The following is a 17,920-nucleotide window of genomic DNA, read 5'->3' on the forward strand; positions in this document are numbered from 1 at the left end:
AAAGTACAAGGCAATGGTTCTCTTAAGAGATACAAAGTCAGGTTCGTTGTCAAAGGCTATACTCAAACATATGAGTAGATTACCAAAAGACTTTCACACTAGAAGCCAAGATGAACACTATGAGAGTTTTACACTTTTTGGTTGCCCAATTTGACTAGGAATTACATAGTTTGATGTGAAAAATGCGTTCTTACATGGATCTCAAAGAAGAAATTTAATATGCACTTGAAAGGAAAAAAAGTATGTAAATTAAAGAAAGCTTTGTATGGATTAAAACAATCTCCATGGGCTTGTTGTGAAAGTCATGATAATTGTTGGCTATAAACAAAGCCACTGTGACCACACCTTATTTACTAAACACTCGGCCTTAAGGGGAGTAACTGCCCTATTGGTTTATGTGGATGATATAATAATGACTAGAGATAATCTTGAAGAAAGAGAAGTATTGAAGCAATGCTTAGCAAAAATGTTTGAAATAAAAGAGCTTGGAAGACTAAAGTATTTCTTGGGAATTAAAGTGGTTCATTCAAAAATGGAACTTTTGTCTCCCAACGGAAACATGTTCTTGACTTATTGTTGGAGATAGGAAAAACAGGATGTAAATTGGCTAACACACCTATTGATCCGAATCACAAGCTTGGAGAAACAAGCATGCAATTGTAGACAAGGGTATGTACGAGAGATTGGTTGGCAGGCTGATCTACCTCTCACATATGCGACCAAACATAGTTTATGCAGTTAGCCTAGTGAGTTAATTTATGCATAACCCAAAGGAAGGTCATCTATAGGCTGTATACAAAATCTTACACTACTTGAAAATAATTTTAGGGAAAGGAATTTTGTTTAAGAAAGGCATTGAGCTATCATTGGAGGCCTATACTAATACGGATTATGTAGGATCAGTTGTTGATCGAAGGTCTACTACAAGATATTGCACTTTTCTTAGAGGAAACTTGGTAACTTGGAGGAGTAAGAAACATAATGTTGTTGCTAGATCTAGTGTAGAAGCAGTGTTTTGTGCAATGGCCTAAGAAAATTGTGAGTTGTTTTAGCTCAAGATTATCTTAGAGGACTTGAAGATTAAGTGAGAGACACTGATGAGACTTTATTGTGACAATAAGTTGGCCATCAACATTGCATGACCCGGTATAACATGACAAAACCAAGCATGTGGAAGTAGACAAACATTTTATTAAGGAAAAGTTGGACAATGGCTTAATTTGCACACCATATTTGTCTATTGAAAGTCAATTAGCCAATATCTTAGTGAAAGGGTTAGCTAGTGCTTGGTTTCAAGAAATCATTATCAAGTTGGGAATGGATAATATTTATTCACTAATTTAAGGGGGAGCGTTGAAGATTATTACAACTTGTTGAAGATTATTATAGTTGTTTACATAATTGTATATAAAGATTATTACAACTATACATGGTTGTATAACTTCCATAGTTGTATATTACAACTATAATATATATTTGTGCATATAATATCTGATTTGTAGGGATTTTTAATAAGGTAGTTTCCAATTCTTTCTTTTTTACTGCTGTATATAATTCTAGGGTTGTATACTTTTAAATTATGAATGAGAAATACAATTTTTCTCCATAACTACATTGTTTTCCCAAGGAAACAACATGGAATTAAATGGAGAAGTGGTGTTACATCAACCTTGAGACGATAATATCATGTTTCTCAAGCTAATAGAATTTCACTCCACCTTTATTTTTTGGTTGACCCTCAACCATGCTTATTGTTACAAAAGATTTTTCCCATGATAGGTACAAATAAATAGAAAAATAAAATGCCGTTCATGAAATAAAGAGAAAAAAAGGAAAACCAACAACATTTTGGATTGAGTGATGAAGAAAGGTAAAGTTTGGTTTGTGGTAGAGTTGAAATCCTTTGAGATTTCCGTTGGGGCAGTGAAAGGTAAGCTTGGTTGTACAGTGCTAGAAAGGAGCCAAGGTTTTTCAAGTTGGATTAGATTTGATGGCCATGCTTGGAGGGGTGGAGGATTCTATCGAAATGTTTTAGGGAAGTCTTTTAAGAAAGATTGGATGAAAAGAGGGAAGAGTTACAGATTGGAGCTTCAAAGCAATCTACATGGCCATGATGAATATATAAGGGAACAAAATATCACTTTGTTTCAAGCCTTTAGAAGTCTGGAAAAAACCTCAGGGGGTCTCATTGAACTGGATAGAGAAACACATTATAGAGATGCATAATGCCATGTAACTAACCCACTAAGAGCCAAAACCCATTTTTATCCAATATTGCTAGAACAAAAGTGGACTATTTATTGGTAAGCAGAACTGGCAATGTAGGATGAACTGGAAATCGGGTTACAGTGTCCAACTGCGCACTAACCTAGAACCCACTAAGGGTGCTAGTCGATTAAGATAGCAGGATGGTGGTTATGGAAGTCGAAATCCGCTAAGGAATGTGTAACAACTCACCTGCCAAATCAACTAGACTTGAAAATGGATGGTGTTGAAGCATGCGACCTATACCTGGTCGTTGAGGCAAGGGCTAGGTCTTAATGAGTAGAGAACGTCGTGGTCGTTACAAAACCTGGGGCGTGAGCCTGGGCAAAGCAATCGTTGGTGTGGATCTTTGTGGTAGTAGCAAATATTCAAATGAGAACTTTGAAGGCCAAAAGGGGGAAAGGTTCCATGTGAACAACACTTGCACATGGGTTAGTTGATCCTAAGAGACAATGGAAACTTGTCCTACAATGTGCAATGTGCTAGCTTAGAAAGGGAATCGGGTTAACATTCTTGAACTGGGATACGACAGCTAACGACAACGTTAGGAAGTCCAGAGACATCGTCGAGGGCCCCAGGAAGAGTTATCTTTTCTATTTAACAATTTGCCCACCTTGGAAATGGCTTAGTTAGAGGTAGGGTCCTGTGGTTGGAAAAACATCGCACATCGTGTGGTGTCCAACGTGCCCTTGACAACCCTTAAAAATCTAGAGGACCAAGTACTTCCCAAGCCCGATCATATTCTTTTTCAATTTCTAGCTTACAAATGATCCCGCTCAAATTGTCTTTTAATCTAGAATCAATGGCCTCATTTACTATCAAAACTGCATCCAAAATTTGTCTCTCCTCCACAAATGCATGTTGGAAGCCTAAGATTACTTTAGCTAATACTTTTTGTAGTCTATTGGTTAGGACCTTTGCTAGAGGCTTTTATAATCCTTCAACCAAGCTAATTGATCTAAAGTCCTTCAGGTCTCCTGGACCTTGTTTCTTTAGGATTAAGACTAGGAATATGGTATTTAAACTCCTTTCAAAGGACCCTAAATCATGGAACTCTGCAAAAAAAGCCATCATCTCATCCTTCACAAAATTCTTACAAACTGCCAAAAGGCTATGGCGAAGCCATTCAGTCCACAAATTAGATAAAGCTGAAAATACCTCTTCCTTGGAGAAATGGAGCTCTAAAGCCTCTGAATCAACAATGGACAAGGAATCAAATAGTATACCACTAATGCTCGACCTTCATTCCCCTAACTTGGATAGAATCACATGAAAAGCATTCGCCACTCTTTCCTTAATGTCTTCTTCCTTAGGTAATGTTTTGCAGTTCACTCTTATCTTAGCCAAAAAAATTCTTTGTCTATGCTCATTAGTCGTTTTGTGAAAAAAAATATAGTGTTCTTATCACCTTCTTTTAGGCAAAGTTCTCATTATTTTTTTTTTGGGTAAAAAACAATATATTAAAACAAGGCACTCTAGAAAAGTGCCCCAAAGCACACAGGAAGTATACAAAGGATGCTTAAGAGCTCCTTAAAAAAAATAAGGAGACCAACATAAAATAACACTTAAATAGAGCCCAACTAGTTTACAAAATCAACAACAAAAGAAGGGTTGAAACCTTAGCTCATATCCAAAGGTTACAAAGGAAATAAAGTTTACACTCTTGGATCAAACGACCCTCATTTTCAAACGTCATACTATTTTCTTCTTTCCAAACTGTTCGGCATAGGGGAACAACTTGCCACACCTTTTTCCTCTTCTTACCCATAAAAGAACCATGTCAACCCAACAATGTCTCTTTGACTGATAATGAAAGCATCCATGACACCCAAACAGAGAAAAACAAGTGCTAGAGGCTCCTTGCTATATCGGAATGCAAGAGGATGTGATCAAGTGACTCTTCCTTTGAAAGACACAAGTAACATCTGTTAGCCAAAGGCCACCCTCTTCTTTGAATCCAATCTAAGGTTGAAACCTTATTCCAAGTAGCCTCTCAAGCAAAGAAACCTGTCCTCGACAACACCCATAAGTTTTGGTAGGAAAATCCCCTTGTTTTTCTAGCGTCTAAAGCCTTATAGAGAGATTTGACAGTAAATTTGCCATCCTTTGACTTTGTCCATACCACCTAATTTTCTGCATCTCTACACATCCTTTTTCTTTGCAATCTTTGAAAAAAACACTCCACATCAATCACCTCCTGATCATTAAGCCGTATGGAGAAGTGATGATCCCCAACTCTTCCTCCAAAATGGTCCCAAACATCTTTCTTCACCTTTACTTCCAAAATCTCACATTTCTTCCGTTCCCCATAAAAAAAAGTCATATTGTTGCCCAACACATCCCATTCTTTCCTGATGGCTTTCCACAAACCCACACCAAAGCTTTCTCTCACTTCACAATAGCGTCACCTATCCACGTCTTCCCTATACTTACCACAAATGACTTGCTTCTAAAAAGGCCTCTCTTTTTACTGCAAAATGTCAATTCTATTTGCACAAGAGGGCCTCTTATTGAGCAACGACAAATTCCTCACTCCCAAACCACCCTTACGTTTATTTGAGCATACAATAAACCAACTTACTAAATGAGGCTTCCTCTCAAGAGTCCCTCATCCCTAAAGAGAATCCCTTTGGATTTGCTCCAACCTTAGTCTAACTCTCCTTGGAATACAAAACAGAGACATAAAACAAATAGACATATTGGAGAGAGTGCTACGAATTAAGGTAAGCCTACCATTTTTGGAAATATGCTATCTTTTCAAAATCGATAATCTTTTTTGAAGCCTCTCCTCCATGCCATCCCAAACTGGCACATACTTGAATTGAGCACCCAAGTAAAAAGATAGGAGCACATTAAACCTACAACCAAAATTTTGAGCCAACTCTAGTACATTCTCCACTCTTCTAATCGAAATCAACTCACTTTTTTTAAAATTTACTCTCAATCTCGACATAACCTCAAACCACATAAGTAACCAACTCAAATAAGTCATCTGATCTAGAGAAAGTTCACATAAGACTAAAGTGTCATCTGCAAACAACAAGTGAGAGATTTCCATTACCACTCCTTTTCTACCACATAATCACCAACCTAGCAAAAAACCTCTCTCCTTAGCTCTTTTCGACAAAGAACTGAGGGCCTCCATGACAATCACAAAAAGGTAAGAGAATAGAAGGTCCTCCGCGTCAAACCCCGAGAGTTTTGAAAAAAACCAAAATGAGTTTCATTGGTAAGAATAGAGAAGCTCATTGTAAAAATACACCATTGAATCCAACTTATCCACTTAGCACCAAAACCCATATTTTCTAACATCCAAATTAAAAAGTTCCTATTTACATGGCCTTACATCTTCTCAATATCAAGCTTACAAAAAAAAAAAAAAAAAAAAAAAAACCACCATTATTTCATTTCTACAATGAATCGATAGCCTCATTGGCAATCAAATAAGCATCAAAGATTTGCCTACACTCCACAAAATCATTTTAGGGCTTGGATACCACCTTCTTTAGCCTATTAGCTAACAACTTATAAGGGCTGCCTACCAAACTTATGAGCCTAAAATCCTTAAGATCTTCAGCTCCCCCTTTCTTAGGAATTAACTTTAAAAAATAGGCATTAATGCTTTTAACAAACCTACCTTACTCATGAGAGTCCTTAAAAAACCCCATAACTTTTTTCTTTGAAAAATCCTAACTAAATTGCCAAAAATCCATAGAAAAGCCATTAGGACTAGGAGCTTTGTCCTCACCAAGATCCAAGAGAGCACAAAATACCTCTTTCTTGAAAAATGGGACCTCTAACATTGCTACATTCTTACCTCCTAAAGCCTTAACCAACAACTCATTGCAATTGCGTTTCCACTCCCTTGATTTGGACAAAAGACAGTGGAAGACCTAAACCACCCTTTCTTTAATCTCTCTCTCCTCTGCTACCTAAGTTCCGTTGATCTTGATCTTCACCATGGGGTTTTTTCTTTTATGGTAGTAGCCATTTTGTGGAAAAAAACTTGTATTTCTATCTCCTTTCTTCGACCATAACTCTCTAAATTTTTGCCTTCAAGAGGTTTCTGCCATCAACACTCAGTTCTTATACTCCTCCTTAGCTTGCTTCTTGAAATTCTGCATCTCTTCAAACAAAGCCTTATTCCCTTCTATAGAATCCCAAAACACTACCTAGTTCAAGGTCGTCTCCTTTCTAATAGTGGCATTCCCCAACACTTCTTTGTTCCAAATCTTCAAATTAGCCTTAAGCACTTTTAGTTTTTTAGATAGAATGAAATTGAAGGACCCTCTGGAATGGAGACCCAATCACCAAGTTCTTAGGAGATCCTTGAAACCATTCTCTTTCAACCACATATTCTCGAATCTGAATTGGGATGGACCTTTCCTCAAGCCTCCACCATCTAACATAATTGAGAAGTGGTAAAAAACAGGTTTGGCAAGAAGATACCAAATAACCCCACTGAAATAATCGGAGACTAAGAATCTATCCAATCTTGATTGAAATTGATAGTTCAAACTGCTCCTCCGCGTGAAAGAACCCTCCTACAAAGGGAGTTCCCGCTATTCCAAGTCCTCAATGACTTCCGAAAATCTTCTCATTGTTGGACACAACCTTGAAGCTTTGTTCTGCTCTCTCATGAATCTAATCACATTAAAATCTGCTCTTATGCACCAAGGACCTTGCCACAAACTGCCTCCCCTGATAGCCCCCAACTCCTCCCTGAAAGCTTCTCTAAGCCTCTCAACAATAAGACCATACACCCCCATAGAAACCCAATAGAATCCATCCTCAATGTTTTTAAATTGATGGGAAATCAAACACTCCCCAATTTCCATACCAGTTAGCTCTAGCACCCTCTTATCCCAGAAGACTAGAACCTTCCCTGCCATACCCTGAGAATTCATCGCACCCCACTCCAAGAGCCTGCCCACTCCCAATGATCAAACCAAACTACGAGACGGATTTGATGATTTATCTTTTATTGTCACTATTAGCCCCTCTCACATTCCAAGACAATTTTTAGCCTCATTAACCAACAAAACTTGAACCCGATTCTCTTTAAGGAGAACTCTCTCCACAACTTGAGCCTTTACATTTAATTGAGCACTTCAACTTTCTAAGCTTTCTATCAAACCTTGAGGACCTAAGCTTACTTCTTTTAGTGCCATAAAATTGAGCCTTCTAATCCTTGAGCAAAGTTAAGATTTTCTCCTCATAGCCCTTAGTCGATATGCCCAAAAAATTACTAAACTAAGCGAGGCAACTCAAGTACCAATCCTTGTCAGTCTCCATCTCAACCTTTAGTTGCCCCATCTCAACGTCCTTTTTCTCTTGACTCTCGTTTTCTATTACTACTAGAGCCCTTTCCTCCCTAGAAGGAAATGCCCCGGAGCTATTGTTAGCCATAATCACATTTATAGGATGAAAGTTCGCTTTCATTTTCGAAAACTTCGCGCTTGGACCGCAACTAGTAACATAGGCCCCTATCAAAACCCTTTTATGATTAGAAGTAGAAGAAGAAAGACCTCGCACCCCCAAAAAGACCAAAGAGGAAAGGAAGAAAGACATGTACTTGGCCGCCTAAACTTAGAGAGCCTTGTCAGTGAGCGAAGTCCACAACATCGCCAAAAAACTCTTTTCCAACTCGAAAGCCTCTACAAAACAAACTTCCCTAATGGGAAACCCTAAGGAGCCATCCACACCCCCACACTTCTCCAACCCTTTTAACTTAAGCCCAATCTCTTGGTCACAACCCAAAAAAATACCATCTCCCTTCTTAAACTTGGGGCCCAGACGCTCTTTCCAATTTTCGACCTAAATACCTTATGGGCCTTTAAAAGCGACCTTGGGCTCTTCCATTGAAACCCATTCGTCTCCCTTCCAAAAGCTCCTACAACAACATTCTCCTGTAAATTGTCTCTTCCACCTTCTAATAAACCCTTGCCACCACCTCTATTTCTTTCTCCTCCTACAACACTTTTAGAGTGTAGAAAGTTGCACTTTCACCAAACTGGACTTTCTTCCCATAAAGGGCCAACATGTCTTCCCTATCAGTCTGCAATGGGTGCGTCTCCTTCTTCACACCTTCACCCACACATGACCCACTAGCCTCGTCACCTCTAACCTCCAGATCAAGTGATCCTCATGATTTTGGTCTCTAAGAGACTTCCTCCATTGCGACCCATTTTTTGAAATCCTCCAGCACCACTCATCTAACCTGTCTTTCCTCTATTGAGAGTACTTTCCCTTTCTTTAGCATCCCAAAAACCCAACCGAATTAAGGCAATAATTTTCTTAGTAGTGACATTTTCAAAGACTTCTCTTTGTTCCAAATTTTGAGGTCTTGCATCAAAGATTTAAGCTTAATAGCCAAAATGTGACTAAACCAAAATTGACCTCCGAAAGTGTCGGATTGTTCTCGATCTTCTTTGGTAATTCCTCATTTACCTAAGAAATCTCACAATATTAAAACCTCATTCCACACACCAGGGGTTGTTTAAAGGGCCTCTAATATCACCTAACTTTTTGCAAAAACCCTTATTCTCCTCACTTAGGATTAAACCGTAGACCCTTGAGAATGTTTTAATGAAGTTATCCTTGTAGTTTTTAAACCCACAGGAAATCAAATGAGCTCCCACTACCATTTCAATAAGCTCCAACACTCGATTTTCCTAGAAAACCAAAATTCTCCTTGTTTGACCCCAGCTTCCAATGCTCCTTATTCTTGGCACTTGCCCACACTCAAACTACTCACCATTTGTACCAACATTTGTTGAACCTTTGTTACTTGAAGGCAAGCCAAGTCTATCGAATACATTCTAATTAGGAACTTAATAACCTTATGCTTACCACCTTCATTAATCCTTTTAACATTCCACGATAGGATGCAAAGCTTCATCAACATGCTTTCACTAATTTTCAATTACTTTTCCCACTTCTCCTTCTTTTAACTAGGCTAGACATGTAAATAACAAAAAATTCCAGCTTACAAAGTTCCTTTTCAAACTTGGTCCCGACAACAATTTTATTTTTCTAACCCTTGACTTGGAGCCTTAACCTTCTTTTTATGTTTCAACACTCAGAAGTACTAAAATTTCCTCTTCAAAACTATCGAATGGTAGCCCTATGTATTTACCTAAAAGAGGTTGACTTGTTGTAGCACCTCAAAGATAAAGGAATCCTAATTTAGACTTTTAAATGAACACCCCTTCATAGAATCAAGCCTCTCGTCCTTCTTCCTAACATTGTCCCTACTTTCACCGTTCTCAAGGTTTGCCAAAAAATCCACCAATGAGCCATCTTTCAAAAGCATTTTCAAAGATTTCCATTCTTGACATGCTTTTCCATAAGCAAAGGCACTTAGACGCTTTCCTCCTCATTCTCTAACAAGAATGCAAGTGTGATAATATTGAAAAGCTTTATTATACAAGGCATTTCTCAATTCCTTGAGTTTATTACAATATTTTATGGGGTCCTCTACATGTAAGTAATCGGAGTTTTTTTTTTTTGTGTTATTTTTATGTGGAATTTGAACAAGCTCATTGCTTTATGCACCTTAAAACCTTCTCCATGTTCTAACAAACACCTCTAACTATTGCATAAGTTGCTTAAAGTTGCTCTAAGTACCTTTAAGCACTTCAAGGTTCTAGAATGTCATAGAGCTACTTAAACCTATAGAGAATTGCATAATCATAAATCTATGCAAAATTAGACATTTACCATGACAGTTGCCTCGTTATGGTGTATGGAATTTGTAGCAATATTAATCATGGTTATGTCATCACAAAATGACGCCATTAGTCCATCTTGTCCAAAAGAATTCTTAGTAGAGGAGTTCTTATGCCCCATTTGTTATTATGTATTTTGCTTCTTTACGAAACCTTCAAACCACCATTTGTTTCTTACTTATCTGGACACAAAATATCCTCTAATAAATATGCAGTAGCCTAAGGTAGATCTCCTATGCATGGTTGTATCTTTGCTACCTGCATTAGTATAACATAGTTGGGTTTCATCATCTTCCAAGTAAAAACTTTTTGCATATAACTATATCAACACAATATACCCTTGGAACAAAAATCTCATTACACTAATTAAAGGAGCAATATCAAGTCATGCATGTGAAATATTAATGATTTTTTCTATGAGTCTCTTATACCTCACTCATTTCTAATGAAGAAGAAAATCATTGAATACCAAGTACTTACAATTACCCATATAGATCTTTCTTTGCTATTGCAGTCTATCTTAGGCCATGTGCTTTGATAATTCAAATGTAATAATGTATTTTCCCCCCTCATCTGTCAACATTTTTTTGGACATATTTTTGTAATAATGTATATTAGACTTATTTGGGTTTTAGTCCTAACACCCTGCCTCACAAACAATCTTTTATGGGCTATGGGCTCAATAAATTGGAAGAAATAAATATTATAGTGAGATTCAAATCCATGACCTCCCACTAAACAAGACTCTGCCACTATGTTAAGCTACCAATTTTCCTTAAAGTTTAAGCTAGTATTAGGATACGAACCCACAATGTTATACCCAACTAACAATTTCTTATTCTATCATTTCTTATATTACCAATCATCCGTCTCAAATATCTAAAACAAATCAATACCCTGTTATGCATTTCCTTGATTCAATCAAGGCCATTTTTTCATTGCAAAATCTTTTTAATTAATATGACTTCCCAAAGTTAGCATTAGCATAATCAGACTTCCCAAAGTCATAAAGTTTAATATAACTTTGTTGAATGCAACTATTGTAAAAGTGTGCTACTTTGTAGTATGATATTATGAATAGATGTGTTATCTTGTATAATCTTAGGATGTCTGGAAATTTTATTTTATTTTGTTTATTTTTTATTTTTTTCATTTCATTAGCTGTTTTCCACTAGTCTAATATTTAATTGGATTTTAGCAGTTACTGCTGTAGCAAATGGTGTACAAGCATGGAGCATCTTAGATGATCTAACCAATCATGTAGACCTTGTTCTGGCCGAGGTAGCATTGCCTTCTTTATCAGGCATTGGCCTTCTTTGCAAGATTATGAACCATAAAGCATGCAAGAATATCCCTGTGATTAGTGAGTATTATTCCAAAACGCTTTACATGCCTAAGTATTTCTCTTTTTCTGCAATTGTTATTTTTATCAAATCAATACTTTTAATTGCTTCACCTGATGAGTTTTGTGTGCAGTGATGTCATCCCATGATTCTGTGGGCATAGTCTTTAAATGTTTGTCAAAGGGTGCAGTTGACTTTTTTGTGAAGCCTATTCGAAAAAATGAGCTTAAAAACCTTTGGCAGCATGTGTGGAGGAAATTCCACAGGGTGAGTTGCTATAGTGACTCCCAAACTAGAATCAATTTCATACTTCGAACTCCAGGTCAGTTTGGTACATGCATATAAATTTTAACAGGAACAAACTTGTCACACTAAGAAAATGATTTTTACATGAAAGCAGCGTCATTGGATTAGATATTAATCAATTGTATAACCTTTCTGTTTACCTTTTCTTTCTTTTTTTTATTATTTAGTACTTTCTTGAGTTTGAACCACCACATAGTGCAACAATTTGCTTCCATCTTTCATTCACTATTTAATCCTTTTATCAGTTTAGCGGTAGTGAAAGTGAAAGTGAAAGTGGTATACGGACTAAAAAATCTGCAAAGTCAAAGAGTGTTGCTGGGTCAGACAACAACACTGGCAGCAATGATGAGGATAATGGAAGTATTGGTTTGAATGTTAGGGATGGAAGTGACAATGGAAGTGGTACTCAGGTATGAGTAATTCTTTGTGTAGGATATAGTTTTTACTTTGTTATGCTTTGCTAGTGCAGTCTCCTATGTAGCATTATCATTGAACTGATGTTAGAAAGAAAAGGCTGATTAGCATTATGTTTCTTTTTAAGTCATTTTCTTAAGGGTGCTCCTCTTTCTGTGTGCTTATTTATAAACAAGAAGTTTAATGGAAGTTAAAACTTATTTTTTAATACAATTGTTCATTTCTGATAAAAAAATTAAAAAAAAATTCTATTAAAAATTACATTGTCTGTTTATTTGTTCTCTCTCTCTCATAATTTTGTGCTACTGAAGTGAGTGCAGCTTTATCTATTGATGAAAATATTGGCTGATGAGTCTGCAGTTTTGAACTTTATAGTTATATTATGTTGAATTTGGTAACAATAGTAACACTCAGCAGATTGGAGAGAAAGGTGACTTCTACCTATTTTTTATAAAGCAGCACAACATTAGAAGTGGAAACAGTAAGTAACAAAAACCTTTTCAGTAAGGCACCTGGCTTAGCCAACTAATCTACTGTCTGGTCAATGAATCAAGGAATTTAATTTCCAAAGTCCTCCCTTCATCTTTAAACGCAGGAAAGAACTATGGTCAAGAATCCTCTAATAGGAGATTGTTGATATTGAATACATGAGGAAATCCTCCCAAGAGGGCCAGAATCCAGGGCTTAATGGTTAACCCCAATCAAACAGGCATAGAGAAAAATCTTAAGTATTCTGTCCCAGTGATCCTGAAAGCATCACCAATTTTCAGCTGTCTGTTATTTCCTCAACAAGTACTCTTTTTTAAGTTAAGCTCAAGGCAGCAAAATGGATGTGTTTCCCATCTTGTACACTTAATACCTCAAAGCTCTTGCTAGAACAATAAACAGTTTTTTAGTTGAGCATAATCATATTCTCTGCAGTGCGCAAAAAAATCATCAGAAACTAAAACACAAACACACAAAGTGAAAGGCTGTGTCACATCCCATAATGACTCTACATGCTTCCATCTGTTACAAAAAATCTATACATCCCTTTTTAACCAATTTTCAAATGAATTGCTAATGTAGCCACTTCTTTGAGAGCCCTGTCCTCAGAGCTTCCTCTAAAGTCCATAAAAGGAAAAATCATACTAGAAGCTATATATTTAGGTGGAACATGAGTGATCTCACCAACCCTAAGTGACTTGTGAGATTATCTCAAAGCAACTAGGCAGTGAAGAAAAAGGAGAATAAATATTTCCTCATAATCTAGACTAAGATCACAATGCTTGGGACTAAGGGTTTTCAAAAGACCTCATCCATCATGTCATTGATATAAACCTTTTTTTGTTTTGATTTCCTTTAGTGGTTAGAAAATCAGTTAAACTCAGCTAGATATATAGATTAAGATTGAACCAAAAGACTATATACTACTTCAAATCATAGAATTTATTACAAACACCCAGAATACATACTCCATATTTCACTTCATGAAGGTTGATAAAAGGCCTTGGTTGAGCACCCGATTTTATTTTGCTCTCAAAATCATTGTAATTCCTAATGCACAATATGCGCATTAATAGATACGAGCACAAGCACATAGACAAAATAAGAACAACAATAACCAATATGATGCAAAACCAATGACCTTGAAAGAACAATATCTGATTTTTTAAATCATTTTGGCAATATCTGATTTTTTAAATTCACAGTACTCTTTAACCATATTTGTTTTATCCAATCTATATGATTAAAGGAACTTGCATATGAACACCCTAAAGAATGTTTCTCAGCTTATGATTTAACTTATCAAGTCCTTGGGAAATCTTCTGTTGCTATCACCTTGATGAGAAATGTTTCCTGGCCTATGTCATATCTTTTATTAGTAGGGTGGAAGTAAGGCTAGTCCTCTAAAATAACAAGGTACAAAACAAAATCAGATCTCTTATTGTGGTCAAAATAGTTAGAATGCCCAATGGTCACATCATACAATAGCTTATTGAAATTGATGCCTTCTCTAGTAGTCACCAAGGAACCCTATTTATTTAAATGTTGATCACTCCATTGGACCAATTTTGTCTTCCATGCAATTTCATGTTATAGACATGCCAAACACATCACATGCTACTTAGGAGTTCATTGATACACAAAATAAAGCATCCTTCCACATTTGGTTAATGTTTGAAAGCTGTGTAGAAGAGTACAAAATTCATGTATCATCATCTTTGCACGTGTGTCATGAAGTTTACATGTTGAATGCCATTTTTTCCAACAAGATTGTACTAGATGACAAACAAATTCTCATCAAGATGAAGAGTATTTTGGTCCTAGGATTGGAACATATCATGGTGATGATTTCTCTAAAAAATATTGAAGGATAAATAGCCTCACTCTAAGGATCAGCCTAAAGCAACCAAAACAGTGTCTTTAGATGTGCTTTCCTAATATGAAAATAATACACTACTTGTTATTGCTTGTAAGATCAATGCCTTAAGACCTCTTTTGATTCATGGTATAGCCAAAAACAAGAATTGTATTGTTTTAGACATCTAGTCTAGAAATAGGTATTGTAGAATTTAATTGTTAGGATCAATGCATTAGCCCTCTTATTTGAAAATGTCATAGGTTAACACAATCTAGGAGCTAACACCAAATCTCAAGTCAAAACAATCTCAAAATCTCAGGCTTACATCAAGGGGCTAACGCCAAGTCCTAAGCATACCAAATCTTACAGCTAACACAATCCTTAGGCCAAAACATAGTCTTTATTAAGCAAGGACAAAAAGTTCTCAAACTATGGGGGAAAGTTTGGCAAAATTTTGTGTGTCAATAGTGGCCAACACCATAAATGGTAGACAAATATCCACCAAGCCTTGTTAACCAATTTTTTTCTTGATTTTTTAGGAAAAATTTGTTAGCATATATTTTGGTGTTCATGTCAGTCAAGGCTTTGGTCAAGCCAATCAAACTCCAACAATTAAGAGGATGGGGACTCGAACTCAATTCTCCCATAAGGGAAATAGGGTCCTTGCCATGTGGGCTAATTAACTTTCATTATATATATATATATATATATATATATATATATAAAGATATCCATTTTTGTACTAAGTGTTCGGATAATAAAGACACAAAAATCAAATAATATGATTAATTAGAATAATATATATAATAAGAAACAATGATTTCATGGAATTGAAGTAATAAGTACAAAGAAGGATGGGCAATCCTTCCAAGAAGCACTCAGACCTATATATAAAGAAATATAAAAAAGATGGATGTGTATAGTAGACCACAAAGTCAAATCTAACTACAATTCAAAAAGGTATAAAATTTCCTATATAAAAAAAAAGAACCATTGTGAAATGTCAATAATATAGCGCAAGCACCTATCAAACTTCCATGATCCTCTTTCTTTGTTATCATTGATTTCCAATGGTCTTCACTGAAGCTATTCTTTGCATTAAGTTGTCTTCATTTCCATCATCATTTTTTTAATCTTTAGTGTTGATCTATCTCTATTTTGATGAGCATTATGTTGAAAATTTGACTTGAAACACTATATTACAAAAACAACCACCTACCAATGACTATCAAAACCCTCAATCCTCATTTAGACATAATGGCTGAAACTATTTTATTACCTCAACATGAGTGCATATCCTTAAAGGGAAACGACCAGTTCCCTCACTTGATTGGACCAATGTCAAGTGAAGATAATCCCAAGTTTGCTTCCTAGGATGAGGAGAACTCAATGGTCATATCCTAGCTTTAGAACATGATGCAGCTTGAAATCAATGGTGCATGTATTTTCTTGACCACAAAAAATGAAATCGAGAGGTAGTGAAATAGACCTATTCCAAAGTCCAAGATGCTACTCAAATTTACAAGATAAAGGCTAAGATTCACTCTACAAAATAAGGTATTTTATCCATAATTGAGTAATATAATGTCATGAAAGGGTTTTGGTTTGATTAGACTATTATCAAAATCTTAAAATGAAGGATGATGCTATGTTTCTTAAGTTTATTGAAAGAGAGTAAATATTTCAATTCATGATTGGACTTAATGTGGAATATGACTACGTTTGTATTCAAGTACTTGAGTGGAATCACTGACACCTTTGAATGAGGTATTTTCAATCATAAGGGCTTAAAAATGAGGAGCATAATGTTAGACACTTTGGCAAGTAAAGGGTCTATCCTTGTTGTTTTAGGATCTCAAAGCAATGTAATCCCTAGCACAAATTATGATAGAGGATAGGTATCCAAGCAACCAAATAATAAGGATAACCTCTCGTATACTCATTGCAAGAAACCAAGGCATATAAAGAAGATTTGTTGGTAATTACATGGGAAACCATAGTCCCTTGACAGGAATTGTAGAAACCATAAATAGTAACAGTCTAAACAGCAAGGAGGCCAAGTAAATATGACACTTTGGGAAGAGAAACCCAGCCATGAGAATTCAAACAGTTTGGAGTTTGAGAGACTAAAAAATGAAGAGATTGAAATATTTTGGAATTTGCTCACCTCCTTAGATAAGCCCAATGCATCATACTCCTTAGCCATATCAAGTAAGTACTCCATGACTAGTTTTTTTAATGCCTCAAAAGATTGTTGACATGGAAATTTAGTTATAGACTCGGGTACTACCAATCACATGGGCACTACTCTCATCATTTCTCATCTTATAGCCCATGTCCCAAAAACCAAAAAATAAAGTTTGGTTGATGGTAGTTTAGTTACTATGGCTAGACAAAGGACTATTACCCCTACCCCATATATTTTCCTAAAATCCGTATCATATGTTCTTAAACTCTCCTTAAATCTCCTATCAATTCATCAAGTTACAAAAGATCTAAACCATCCCATTGTGTTTTTTAGGACCTGGATACAAGGAGGATGATTGGTCATGTTAGGGAATAGGAAAGGCTCCCCTTAGCTTGATTCTAGGAGTGACAATGGTAGTGGTTTATCTTATCTTTCAAGTTTTTCATAAATAATAATAATAATAATACAATAAAAATAAAAATAAAAAATCTAATTATGGTTGCATCATTTACCTTTAGGCAAGGATGAAAATATTGGTAATCACGGATATATCGGTACTTTGATTTTACGGATATATCTGAGATATATCAGCGGATATTCTGGAAAAAAATATCGGTAGACTTAAAATTGTTAAAAACTCATGGAAATGCAAGGAAAATCTCATAATAATATAATTAGAAGTATAATAGACATTTTAAAGTTGTTTTATTGAAAAATTTGATATACATATAATATAATTTGTGATATTGGATATAATTATATCATGTCGATCTATAAGAAATGTTAATTTTGTAATTGTTTTCATTATAAAGTCACATAAAATACTTCATTTCATTAAATATCAATAATTTGTACACATTAAACTCATTAAATAAACATATTTCATATTCAAAATATACTAGTTCATGTTAATTAAATTAATTAAATAATTTAGCATGTTAATTAAATTAATTAAATAATTTAACTAAGTTAACTAGTTTAATTTAATTCTAAATGTGAAAATAAATCACAAATAATTATCTAAAATAAACATATCAATTTATAATTAAATAATCAAATTAACCTAAGTTAATTCAATAAAAATATAAAAAATAATTACAATTGAATGTAAAAATAACATTAAATCATCCATATTGCAAACATACTAATTAATTGAAAATATATGAATTAATTACAATTGCAAACAAAATTAATTACAATTTAAAACAAATATACCTTAAAATGATTAAATAATTGAGCAATCTTAATAAAAATTGGAGTAATGAGAGAGCAAATGAAAAATGAAAGCAAAAATGGATGAAATAGATGAAATTTGGGCCAAAATAGCCGT

The 17,920-nt window shown here is 35.3% G+C and overlaps 1 protein-coding gene across 6 annotated transcripts in view; it reads left to right on the top strand.

The window, feature by feature from the left end:
• Window positions 1–17,920, top strand: part of LOC100256937 (two-component response regulator-like PRR37) — a 33,266-nt gene that overhangs the window by 7,221 nt on the left and 8,125 nt on the right. For 3 of the 6 annotated variants that reach the window (XM_010659854.3, XM_010659853.3, XM_010659852.3), the window contains exons 3-5: window positions 11,194–11,358; window positions 11,472–11,605; window positions 11,890–12,054. In XM_010659854.3, the coding sequence (XP_010658156.1) occupies window positions 11,194–11,358; window positions 11,472–11,605; window positions 11,890–12,054 (464 nt within the window). The remainder of the gene's footprint in view (window positions 1–11,193; window positions 11,359–11,471; window positions 11,606–11,889; window positions 12,055–17,920) is intronic. The other 3 variants (XM_059742227.1, XM_010659855.3, XM_059742226.1) reach the window with 1 other exon arrangement.

The sequence above is a fragment of the Vitis vinifera genome, chromosome 13 (assembly GCF_030704535.1).
Source record: "Vitis vinifera cultivar Pinot Noir 40024 chromosome 13, ASM3070453v1".
Lineage (NCBI taxonomy): Eukaryota > Viridiplantae > Streptophyta > Magnoliopsida > Vitales > Vitaceae > Vitis > Vitis vinifera.